The sequence below is a fragment of the Chanodichthys erythropterus genome, chromosome 19 (assembly GCF_024489055.1).
Source record: "Chanodichthys erythropterus isolate Z2021 chromosome 19, ASM2448905v1, whole genome shotgun sequence".
NCBI lineage: Eukaryota > Metazoa > Chordata > Actinopteri > Cypriniformes > Xenocyprididae > Chanodichthys > Chanodichthys erythropterus.
Window position 1 is genome coordinate 38,509,546 of NC_090239.1, and position 13,134 is coordinate 38,522,679.

Consider the following 13,134-nt stretch of genomic DNA (forward strand, 5'->3'; position numbering starts at 1 on the left):
GGACATTAAGAAGTCTGCAGGATCTGATGAAGTTGAGCCATATTTTTTGAAAGTAGCTGCCGAGATTATTGCTGTTCCATTAGCATATATTTTTAATTTATCATTAGAACAGAATGTTCTTCCTGATGTCTGGAAATCGGCTTTGGTTGTACCCCTGCTGAAAGGTGGAGATCCAACCAATTTAAATAATTATAGACCGGTTTCCAAGCTATCAGTGATAGTCAAAATTTTAGAATCTATTGTTAGTGAACAGCTAAAGGAATTTTTGTCTAGAAACAGCATTTTGTTCAGGTATCAATCCGGTTTCAGAAAGAATCATAGTATGGTAACTGCCACAATGAAAGTTTTAAATGACATTACCTGTGCTTTAGATATTGGAAGATCATGTGCTGCAATGTTTATTGATTTGACTAAAGCTTTTGACACTGTTAATCATGATATTCTTTTATCGCGTTTACATAGTATTGGTCTTTCTGAAACTGCGTTAGGCTGGATTAAGAATTACTTAAAGAACAGGTGTCAAAGGGTGCAAATGAAGGGGTTTCTTTCTGATAAGCTTAGTATTGAATCTGGTGTGCCACAGGGGTCCATTTTGGGTCCCCTGTTATTTACATTGTATATAAATAATCTTGGTGATAATTTATCAGATGCAAGTATTCATTTATATGCCGATGACACTATAATCTACTGTTTTGCATCCTGCATTGATAGCTGTATCTTAAAGTTACAGGAAGCATTTGTAATACTTCAGCGTAACCTTATCTCGTTAAAACTAGCTCTGAATGATAAGAAAACAAAATATATGGTTTTCTCTAGAAAACGTATGTGTGAATCCTCTCTACCATCTCTTTACACTCTGCAGGGTAATTCTATAGATTTGGTCTCTTCCTATAGATACCTAGGCTTTGTGTTGGAAGAGGACTTGTCATTTAAGTTACATATTAAACATTTGTTGTCTAAGTTAAGGTTACAGCTGGGGTTTTACTTTCGGAATAGTGCTTGTTTTTCACAGTCAGCTAAGAGAAAGCTGGTGGAAGCTACTTTCCTACCTGTCCTAGATTATGGAGATATTTTTTACAGAAATTCCACTAAGGCTCTTTTACAATCATTGGACTCTGTTTATCACTCTGCTTTAAGATTCATAACACGTACAGATTATTATACTCATCACTGTGCATTGTATGAAATGGTGGGTTGGCCTTCACTTCATTTAAGAAGGTACAAGCACTGGCTTATATTTGTGTACAAGGCCATAGTTGGCCAGCTTCCTTTGTATATGAGTAGTTTACTGTCTGTCAAAAGTCAGGGGCATAATCTGCGTTCAAGTAGATATATTCTTTTAAATGTTCCCTTAATGAAGTCAGAGTTTGGAAAAACTGCTTTTATTCATAGTGCATCAACTGCTTGGAATGAGATTCAAAGATCATTGAAACTTAATGTATTTATTTCAATTAATGAGTTTAAGTTATATCTTAATCAAACAGTCCAAACTTTCTGCATTTGTTCTTAATTTTGTTTTAGTGTTGGAAATGTGTGTGTTGTGATTATTGTTTGATGTATTTAATTTTACTTTTGTTTTTATTTTCGTTTATTGTGTGCTGCTACCTTGGCCAGGGCTCACTTGTAAATGAGATATCTATCTCAATGTGATTTTCTTCCCTGGTTAAATAAAGGTATAATAAAAAAAAAATAAAAAAAATGTTTACAAACATTATAAACAAAGATATGTAGGCTATTTTTTTATTATTATTATTATTTCTGAATGTAATAATAAAATGCGACATATAGGTCTATGTGACTTATCTTTTTTCCTCTCAGGAATAGCGTCGGTATTTTTAACCATGCAGCAAACATTAAAATATCTTGAAAAAATACTTTAATTTATAAACCATTGTTTTTCCTTTCGTTTAATAGGTTTACATTTGGACAGAATAACAGCAAATACACTCTCTTTGTTTTTTAATAAATAAAATATTATTAAGTAGGCTACATGCAAAAATAAAAAATTAAATAAAAATAATGTTATTAACCGGTTTTGGAACGTTTATAATACGAAGGAACACTGGAACAGAAACGTTAAAATACCGATTCTGCTCGGAGTGGAACGATTGAATTTTTTTTTTTTTTTTAAGCCCTGGTCTTGACCAAAGAATACAGTTCAAACTGTCCTCTAACTGTATTGATTAAATGTACCTTTTTGTGCCCTTTGCAGTGTCTCTAAACAGTTGAGCAGCAGTTGGTGTCCAGCTGTATTACTGACCCCACGCTTTTCCTGAACAGCCAATAGAACAGAAAAATGGATGTAAAAAAACACAACAACAAACAAACAACAAAAAGTTAATAAAAAAGAACATGCACAAAAACTGAATAGATATATGCTAAGCTTCTCCAAGAAGCTCTTCTATCAGAGGGTCTTACCATTGCCTGCCGCACCACTTTGCTGGTCTCCTGCCAGGACCGGGATGAGTTATGTTTGCCGTGGAGCTTTTCCAGTAGCGCAGTCATACGACTCTGTTTCTCTGACTCTGTCAACAAGAGCAAACAAAATGACAAAAAATAAGAGACAATTATTGTGGAAATTTAATCTTAAAAGACACTATAATAACAACCATTTGTGTTTTTCTTTAACCAAGTTTTCTCTTTGATTGGAGTCAAGCTATCCTTGGGACACTGACAGTTCCCGTAATTGTCTATGTGACAACTGACATAAGCCCCTTTCACATAGTAATCCTAGTAAATTACCCTAAGATATCCAGAATGACTTTACCGGTAAATAAACAGATATGCTGTTCACACAAGCAACAGCTTACTGGCTTTTAACCATTAAGAGACCTTACACACATCAGCATTAAAATACCCGTAAATTCTGTGACGGCAGTTATCAGAAATGATCTTCTATTGTTTTCTTCATTTGCCCACATGAGAAGTGCTTTAGTTTCACTATCTGTTCAATTTGACAACTTTTTTTTTTTTTTTTTACTTCTGAATGACAGGTATATGGGGAAAAACAGATAAGCGTAATAGTATCCAACTGCAGAACCGCAGCACTGATGAATGAAAAAGAAGGCAGGGTCTCGAGTCCGACACACTGAAAAAGCAACGGTCAGAGTTGTACAACTAGCACATATTTACATAGAAAAACTATTAAAAAGCAGCAAACCTTTATGTGGAGTAATTGCATCATTTTCATAAGAACTTTATGATTGGCAGACTACTTACATCAGCGCGTTCGGACCAGTAATTGGATTGTATGTGTAAAAGGGGCTATAGTACCACAATCCAACAAACATAAAAGTTTTAGTTTCTTTTGCAGTTGTTAAGTCATATTATATATATCAGAGGTCGCGATAGACTTTCGCACTGTCCGTCATTTTGACAGACAGGATAGTAAAAATTCCGTCATAATTATTACCCATCATTTTAATTTTTATATTTTTAATGATAAGACATTTAATAGTTTCATTTTTTCATCCACATTTAAATTTGTATTCACAAGCTTACAGGATAAGCAAATAGGACTAGGCTATGCATCTCTTTTCAGGTTTCATCTTGAACAGTTGTTGTGGATTGTGAGTGAACGCGATCAGCCCTTCCTCTTTACTACTTTACAGAACGAAATCAACATGAAAGAACATCAGAAAATATGCTGAAAGATACAGTAGCTAACCGAAATCTGTATCTTAAAGTGCATATTGCAGGTATGACATTTTTTTCGAGATGAATATATAACCTTGTACAAAAATACCATATAAAAAGGTACTGCAGGGTTTAAAAATGTTTTGCAAGACATAAAGGCATTAATTTAGTAGATAAAATGATGGTCTCTGTAAAAACCGCTTTTTTTTTCAGCGTCGCGTCATTTTACGTCACTACAGGGAGATGTTCACAGAGCTGTTGTTGATTCAGTGCATATATTGGTATTTAGCAACAGCGGCCGTGAATCAGTGTGTTTTCGGTAGTTTTTGTATTCTATTTATCATCGTAAATGGTAAATTATTGTGTTTGTGGAGGTTTCACAAACTTCAGCCTGTCAGGACATCGAGTACAGAGGTTTACTAACAAGAAAAACTATACGCTGCTATCTTCTGTGCCGGTGTCGTGCCGAAAACTGATCGTCTGCCGAAAACTGACTGCCGTCCGCGGGAGCGCGCACAGCATGTTTAAAGGGTATCGCCCCTGTTTCTACACGTCTACAGCTGCTTTTATCATGATCAAACGGCCATAACCTGCAAATACATATAACTCTGTGTCCGTGGTAATATGTCCGTGCTAATAGCAAAGAAACTTTTCCTGTAACGCATAATCAAAATTATTCATTTAATTAATTTGCCGTTTATTGCTTATCGCGATTAAGTTGATTTAGTTTTAATTAAGTTGCTCGAGCATGATTTTTACGTGATTAACAGAAAGCATATTTACTTGCTTTGTGCCAAACAATCCAGTCCCTTTTACTAGGTGAAATACCTTTAAATGGTAAATAAAACCCATAAAATGCAGATTTACTCCTGTTGAAAAGTGAGTGAACTGTTCTTTCTGCCTCAGACGACTCAGACGAATGAAATCAAATGACTTGATTTCATTCATGGCTGTAATATTGAACAGATCATAGCTCATTCAGTCCTTTTTATGTGTTGAAATACCTTTAAATGGTCAATACAACCCATAAAATGAAGTTTTACACTTGCCGAAAAGTGATTACAGCCTCTATTTATTGAGTGAACTGTTCTTTCTGCCTCAAAATGACTTGATTTCATTCATGGCTGTTATATTTGACAGATTATAGCTCATTCAGTCCTTTTTACCTGTTGTAACACCTTTAAATGGTAAATAAAACCAATAAATTGCACTTGCCGAAAAGTGATTATAGCCTCTATTTATTGAGTAAACTGTTCTTTCTGCCTCAAAATGACTTGATTTCATTCATGGCTGTTATATTTGACAGATTATAGCTCATTCAGTCCTTTTTACCTGTTGAAATGCCTCTTAAATGGTAAATAAAACCAATAAATTGCACTTGCCGAAAAGTGATTATAGCCTCTATTTATTGAGTAAACTGTTCTTTCTGCCTCAAAATGACTTGATTTCATTCATGGCTGTTATATTTGACAGATTATATCTTATTCAATCCTTTTTATGTGTTATAATACCTTTAAATGGCCAATAAAACCCATAAATTGCACTTGCCGAAAAGTGATTATAGCCTCTGTTTATTGAGCGAACTGTTCTTTCTGCCTCAAAATGACTTGATTTCCTTCATGGCTGTTATATTTGACAGATCATAGCTCATTCAGTCCTTTTTACCTGTTGAAATACCTTTAAATGGTCAATACAACCCATAAAATCAAGTTCTACACTTGCCGAAAAGGGATTACAGCCTCTATTTATTGAGTGAACTGTTCATTCTGCCTCAAAATGACTTGAATTCCTTCATGGCTGTTATATTTGACAGATTATAGCTCATTCAGTCCTTTTTATGTGTTGAAATACCTTTTAAATGGTCAATACAACCCATAAAATCAAGTTTTACACTTGCCAAAAAGTGATTACAGCCTCTATTTATTGAGTGAACTGTTCATTCTGCCTCAAAATGACTTGAATTCATTCATGGCTGTTATATTTAACAGATTATAGCTCATTCAGTCCTTTTTATGTGTTGTAATACCTTTAAATGGTAAATAAAACCTATAAATTGTAGTTGCCGAAAAGTGATTACAGCCTCTATTTATTGAGTGAACTGTTCTTTCTGCCTCAAAATGACTTGATTTCCTTCATGGCTGTTATATTTGACAGATTATAGCTCATTCAGTCCTTTTTACCTGTTGAAGTACCTTTAAATGGTCAATACAACCCATAAAATCAAGTTTTACACTTGCCGAAAAGTGATTGCAGCCTCTATTTATTGAGTGAACTGTTCTTTCTGCCTCAAAATGACTTGATTTCATTCATGGCTGTTATATTTGACAGATTATAGCTCATTCAGTCATTTTTACCTGTTGAAATACCTTTAAATGGTCAATACAACCCATAAAATCAAGTTTTACACTTGCCGAAAAGTGATTACAGCCTTTATATTTTTTGAGTAAACTGTTCTTTCTGCCTCAAAATGACTTGATTTCATTCATGGCTGTAATATTTGACAGATTATATCTCATTCAGTTCTTTTTACTGGGTAGAAGTAATCATTTTTTCAGGCAAAAAGAACAGTTCAGTCCATAAGTAGAGGCTGTAATCACTTTTTGGCAACTGTAAAACTGCAATTTATGGGTTTTATTTGTAATGTAAAGGTATTTCAACACGTAAAAAGGACTGAATGAGCTAAATATAAAGCTTATATAAAATATACATTTATAATGGTTTATGTGTATGCCAGGTTAAAGAGATGTGTTTTTAGTCTAGATTTAAACTGACAGAGTGTGTCTGCATCCCGAACAATGCTACGAAGATTGTTCCAGACTTTAGGTGCCAAATAGGAGATGGATCTACCGCCTGCAGTTGATTTTGATATTCTAGGTATTATCAGCTGGCCTGAATTCTGAGATCGCAATAAACGTGAAGAACTATAATGCATTAAGAGCTCGCTTAGGTACTGGGGAGCTAAACCATTTAGTGCTTTGTAAGTAATTATCAAGATTTTAAAATCTATACGATGTTTAACAGGAAGCCAATGCAGTGATGACAGAACTGGGCTAATATGGTCGTACTTCCTAGTTCTAGTAAGAACTCTAGCTGCTGCATTTTGTACGAGCTGTAGTTTATTTATCAGGCGAGCAGAACAACCACCCAGTAGAGCGTTACAGTAATCTAACCTTGAGGTCATGAACGCATGAACTAACTTTTCTGCATTTTTCATTAAGAGCATATGTCGTAGTTTAGATATATTTTTAAGATGGAAGAATGCGGTTTTACAGATGTTAAACATGGCCTTCAAATTAAAGATTGGTATCAAAAAGCATACCTAGGATACTAGCTGACGACAAAGACTTAGAGCAGCCATCAAGTGTTAGACAGTATTCAAGGTTATTACATGAAGAGGTTTTTGGTCCAAAAATTAGAATCGCTGAAATTACTGGTCACCCAGTTTTTTATATCAGCTATACATTCCTTTAATTTTGTGAATTGGTAAGTTTTGTCAGGGTGCGAAGAAATATAGAGCTGAGTATCATCAGCGTAACAGTGAAAACTAACGCCATGCTTCCTAATGATATCTCCCAAGGGTAGCATGTACAGAGTGAAAAGCAACGGTCCTAGTACTGAGCCTTGCGGTACTCCATATTTAACTTGTGATTGATATGACATCTCATCATTTACTACTACAAACTGATAACGGTCAGATAAGTATGATTTGAACCATGCCAATGCAATTCCACTAATGCCAACATAATTTTCGAGTCTATTTAAAAGAATATTGTGATCGATAGTGTCAAATGCAGCACTAAGATCCAGTAACACTAATAGAGAGATACAACCACGATCTGATGATAAGAGCAAATCATTAGTAACTCTAATGAGAGCAGTCTCAGTACTATGGTACAGTCTAAATCCTGACTGGAAATCCTCACAGATACCATTTCTTTCTAAAAAGGAACATAGTTGTGATGAAACTGCCTTTTCTAGTATTTTTGACTAATTCTCGTACGTATCCTAGTGAAAAAGATGAATTAACGATATTAAGAAGAGGATCTATGACCTCTGGAAGCATCTCTTTCAATAGCTTATATAGGGTCAAACATACATGTGGTTGATTTTGATGATTTAACAAGTTTAGACAATACTTCCTCTCCTAAAGCAGTAAATGAATTGAATTTTTCTTTAGGGACACTACAATGCAATGTCTGACACAATACTGTAGTAGACGGTTACATGGTTATAATTTTCTCTATAATATTATCAATCTTGCAAGTAAAGAAGTTCATAAAGTCATTACTGCTGTGCTCTTTGGAAACATCAGAAGTTGAAGCTTTATTTCTTGTTAATTTAGCCACTGTATCAAATAAATACCGGGTTGTGCTTATTTTCTTCTAAATGTTTTGAAAAATAGACAGATCTAGCAGTATTTAAGGCCTTTCTGTACGTATCATTCTCTCTCTCCACGAAATGCGAAATACTTCTAGTTTTGTTTACTTCCAGCTGTGCTCCATTTTCCTGGCTGCTATTTTTGGGGCCCGAGTGTGCTCACTGTACCATGGTGTTGGATTAATTTCCTTAATCTTTTTTAAACGCAAAGGAGCGACTGAATCTAATGTGCTGGATAAGACAGAGGCAATAGTTTCTGTTGCAACATCGAGGTCTTCTAAGCTGTCTGGTATGCTAAGGCGATGAAACTGATCAGGAAGGTTATTTATAAAGCGATCTTTAGTGGTAGAAGTGATGGTTCTACCATATTTATGGCAGGGAGGCAGTTTAGCCGCTTTGACTAAATGTAGTATACACAAGACTAGATAATGATCTGAGATGTCGTCACTCTGCTGCAGAATTTCAAAAGCATCAATATCGATTCCATGTGACAATATTAGATCTAAAGTATGATTACGACAATGAGTGGGTCCTGACACGTGTTGTCTAACAACAATAGAGTTTAGAATGCCTGTAAATGCCAATCCCAATGAGTCTTTTTTATTATCTACATGGATATTAAAATCACCAACAACAAGGACTTTATCTGCAGCTAGTACTAACTCCGATAGAAAATCAGCAAATTCTTTGATAAAGTCTGTATGGTGTTCAACAGGTAAAAAGAACTGTATGAGCTATAATCTGTCAAATATAACAGCCATGAATGAAATCAAGTCATTTTGAGGCAGAAAGAACAGTTCACTCAATAAATAAAGGCTGTAATCACTTTTCGGCAACTGCAATTTATGGGTTTTATGTACCATTTAAGAGGCTTTTCAACAGGTAAAAAAGAACTGAATGAGCTATAATCTGTCAAATATAACAGCCATGAAAGAAATCAAGTCATTTTGAGGCAGAAAGAACAGTTCACTCAATAGAGACTGTAATCACTTTTTGGCAACTGCAATTTATGGGTTTCATTGATCATTTAAAGGTATTTTAACAGGTAAAAAGGACTGAATGAGCTATAATCTGTTAAATATAACAGCCATGAATGAAATCAAGTCATTTTGAGGCAGAAAGAACAGTTCACTCATTAAATAGAGGCTGTAATCACTTTTCGGCAAGTGTAAAACTTGATTTTATGGGTTGTATTGACCATTTAAAAGGTATTTCAACAGGTAAAAAAGAACTGAATGAGCTATAATCTGTCAAATATAACAGCCATGAATGAAATCAAGACATTTTGAGGCAGAAAGAACAGTTCACTCAATAAATAAAGGCTGTAATCACTTTTTGGCAACTGCAATTTATCGGTTTCTTTGATTATTTAAAGGTATTTTAACAGGTAAAAAGGACTGAATGAGCTATAATCTGTTAAATATAACAGCCATGAATGAAATCAAGACATTTTGAGGCAGAAAGAACAGTTCACTCAATAAATAGAGGCTATAATCACTTTTCGGCAACTGCAATTTATGGGTTTTATTTACCATTTAAGAGGCATTTCAACAGGTAAAAAAAGAACTGAATGAGCTATAATCTGTCAAATATAACAGCCATGAATGAAATCAAGTCATTTTGAGGCAGAAAGAACAGTTCACTCAATAAATAAAGGCTGTAATCACTTTTCGGCAACTGCAATTTATGGGTTTTATTTACCATTTAAGAGGCATTTCAACAGGTAAAAAAAGAACTGAATGAGCTATAATCTGTCAAATATAACAGCCATGAATGAAATCAAGACATTTTGAGGCAGAAAGAACAGTTCACTCAATAAATAGAGGCTGTAATCACTTTTCGGCAAGTGTAAAACTTGATTTTATGGGTTGTATTGTCCATTTAAAGGTATTACAACACATAAAAAGGACTGAATGAGCTATAATCTGTCAAATATAACAGCCATGAATGAAATCACGTCATTTTGAGGCAGAAAGAACAGTTCACTCAATAAACAGAGGCTATAATCACTTTTCGGCAAGTGCAATTTATGGGTTTTATTGGCCATTTAAAGGTATTATAACACATAAAAAGGATTGAATAAGATATAATCTGTCAAATATAACAGCCACGAAGGAAATCAAGTCATTTTGAGGCAGAAAGAACAGTTCACTCAATAAATAGAGGCTGTAATCACTTTTCAGCAACTGCAATTTATGGGTTTTATTGATCATTTAAAGGTATTTTAACAGGTAAAAAGGACTGAATGAGCTATAATCTGTCAAATATAACAGCCACGAAGGAAATCAAGTCATTTTGAGGCAGAAAGAACAGTTCAATCAATAAATAGAGGCTGTAATCACTTTTCGGCAACTGCAATTTATGGGTTTTATTTACCATTTAAGAGGCATTTCAACAGGTAAAAAAAGAACTGAATGAGCTATAATCTGTCAAATATAACAGCCATGAATGAAATCAAGTCATTTTGAGGCAGAAAGAACAGTTCAATCAATAAATAGAGGCTGTAATCACTTTTCGGCAACTGCAATTTATGGGTTTTATTTACCATTTAAGAGGCATTTCAACAGGTAAAAAAAGAACTGAATGAGCTATAATCTGTCAAATATAACAGCCATGAATGAAATCAAGTCATTTTGAGGCAGAAAGAACAGTTCAATCAATAAATAGAGGCTGTAATCACTTTTTGGCAACTGCAATTTATGGGTTTTATTGATCATTTAAAGGTATTTTAACAGGTAAAAAGGACTGAATGAGCTATAATCTGTTAAATATAACAGCCATGAATGAAATCAAGACATTTTGAGGCAGAAAGAATAGTTCACTCAATAAATAGAGGCTGTAATCACTTTTCGGCAAGTGTAAAACTTGATTTTATGGGTTGTATTGACCATTTAAAGGTATTTCAACACATAAAAAGAACTGAATGAGCTATAATCTGTCAAATATAACAGCCATGAATGAAATCAAGTCATTTTGAGGCAGAAAGAACAGTTCACTCATTAAATAGAGGCTGTAATCACTTTTCGGCAAGTGTAAATCTGCATTTTATGGATTTTATTTACCATTTAAAGGTATTTCACATCGTAAACAGGACTGGATTGTTTGGCACAAAGCAAGTAAATAGGCTTTCTGTTAATCACGTAAAAATCATGCTCGAGCAACTTAATCAAAACTAAATAAACGTAATCGCGATTAAGCAGTACGGCAAATTAATTAAATGAATAATTTTGATTATGCGTTACATGAAAAGTTTCTTTGCTATTAGCACGGACATATTACCACGGACACAGAGTTATATGCATTTGCAGGTTATGGCCGTTTGATCATGATAAAAGCAGCTGTAGACGTGTAGAAACAGGGGCGAAACCCTTTAACACTAGCACTACCGGAATTCCATAACTACTAGAACTGCCAATAGCGGTCATTTTGACTGTTCATACCAGACAGCAGTGAATGTCATTTTTTTCATGTTATATTTACTTCAAAGCTTCTATGGTCATGTTTAATGAAAAATGTGGGGTAATTTAAGCATACATAATATAATATGTTCGTGATATTATTGTGTAAGAGCTACTAGACCTCCCACAAAAGTGCATGCCGCAATTTGCTTTCTGCAATTTGCATCCGGCAAGCTGGAGATCAAAGTTTTTCACCGCAGTTAAAATGTTGTTTTTGAAAGTCAAAATGTCAACAAATATAAAATGAAGCAGAATATTTCGTTAGATAAAAACATATTGTGAATTTTGGAAATGATTACATCTGTCTTTATTCAATACATTTTGACTTTTGGAGTTTACAATGCTTTAGCATTATCGGAAATGTTTGGACCACACGAATCGGAAACAATTTTATGCAGCCTCTAATGAAATCTAGAATGAATAAATAGTTCTGTTATATTAGGACTCAGAACCTCAGAATCAGTGTCAGACGAACTGTCAAGAGACATCGCTCTCTGCTCCTCCATCAGACTCTGCATCATCAATGTTCTCAAGCAAGGATAAAACCTCAGTGACAGTCATTTTCTTTCTTGTTGCCATTTTGACGGTAAAGCTAAGTTTTAGCTTATCAAAAGCATACAAAACTGCCAGAGAAAGGTTGCTAGGCAACAGCTAAGCACATCTTTAACGGCGGAAAAAAGCGTTGAGGAGATACAACGCCTGCAATATGTGCGGTCAAATTGACCGCTATGGCCATTCAAGGTAGAAATACTCAGAACTCTTTTGTGTTTTGAAATTTTAATAAAATAACAATGTTAAAATAAAATTTACATTAATTTAAGAAAAGTCATGGAACTGTAGTTATATGGGTTTTATTTCAACAAAGTTATTACATTGCAAATCTTTAAAACGGTCAAAATGACTGCCTTGGTAGTTCTAGTGTTAAAACATGCTGTGCGCGCTCCCGCGGACGGCAGTCAGTTTTCGGCAGACGATCAGTTTTCGGCACGACACCTGGGTTTGTTTTGTGCAGGTGAAGAGACGGGACTTCACTTCTGCATCTGCGTCGAAAAACGCGTTCATTATAGACAGGAGGATCATCATCCTGGCGATATGATGGGAGTTCAACATTGTAATACTTCTGTAAATGATAATATTAAATTAATAAACTTACACACGCTATGCTTCTTCACCGTTTTTACTTGAATCAATTTCAACACTGATAAATACAAATTATGTACACATGCATACAGTCTCACACTTACACAGTTTTTAAACTTAAACCGTTTTGAATGATGTGCTGGTAATGTAAATACTCCGATTTCATGCATGCCATGTATGTAAACTTATTCATTCAAGTTCACACTTCTACATAATCACGGCGTCATATACATCCTCACACTATCAGTGAATGGGCACCGAATAAACTCATAACACAGAATTAATGAATAAAGGATAACATGAAACACATACAGTAACACTGTTTGGCCGCCGGCGGGAGACGTGATCACGGATCCGTCAGAGATGCAGCTCGATGAAGACTTACGGTGCACATTTTAAGTTTTGTGTTTGATTATTACATTTGCTAACTACCAAATCAGTCGTGAAGAGAAACGGCTATATCACGTAACGTTAGTGTGGACGGATATTAACGCGTGTGACATAGGCTACACTTTGTCAAAGT

The 13,134-nt window shown here is 34.7% G+C and overlaps 1 protein-coding gene across 2 annotated transcripts in view; it reads right to left on the reverse strand.

Annotated features, from left to right (window-relative positions):
• Positions 1–13,134, reverse strand: part of med1 (mediator complex subunit 1) — a 127,705-nt gene that overhangs the window by 100,347 nt on the left and 14,224 nt on the right. For both annotated transcript variants that reach the window (XM_067369639.1, XM_067369638.1), the window contains exons 2-3: positions 2,419–2,525; positions 2,194–2,272 (exon numbers count right to left, since the gene is read on the reverse strand). In XM_067369639.1, the coding sequence (XP_067225740.1) occupies positions 2,194–2,272; positions 2,419–2,525 (186 nt within the window). The remainder of the gene's footprint in view (positions 1–2,193; positions 2,273–2,418; positions 2,526–13,134) is intronic.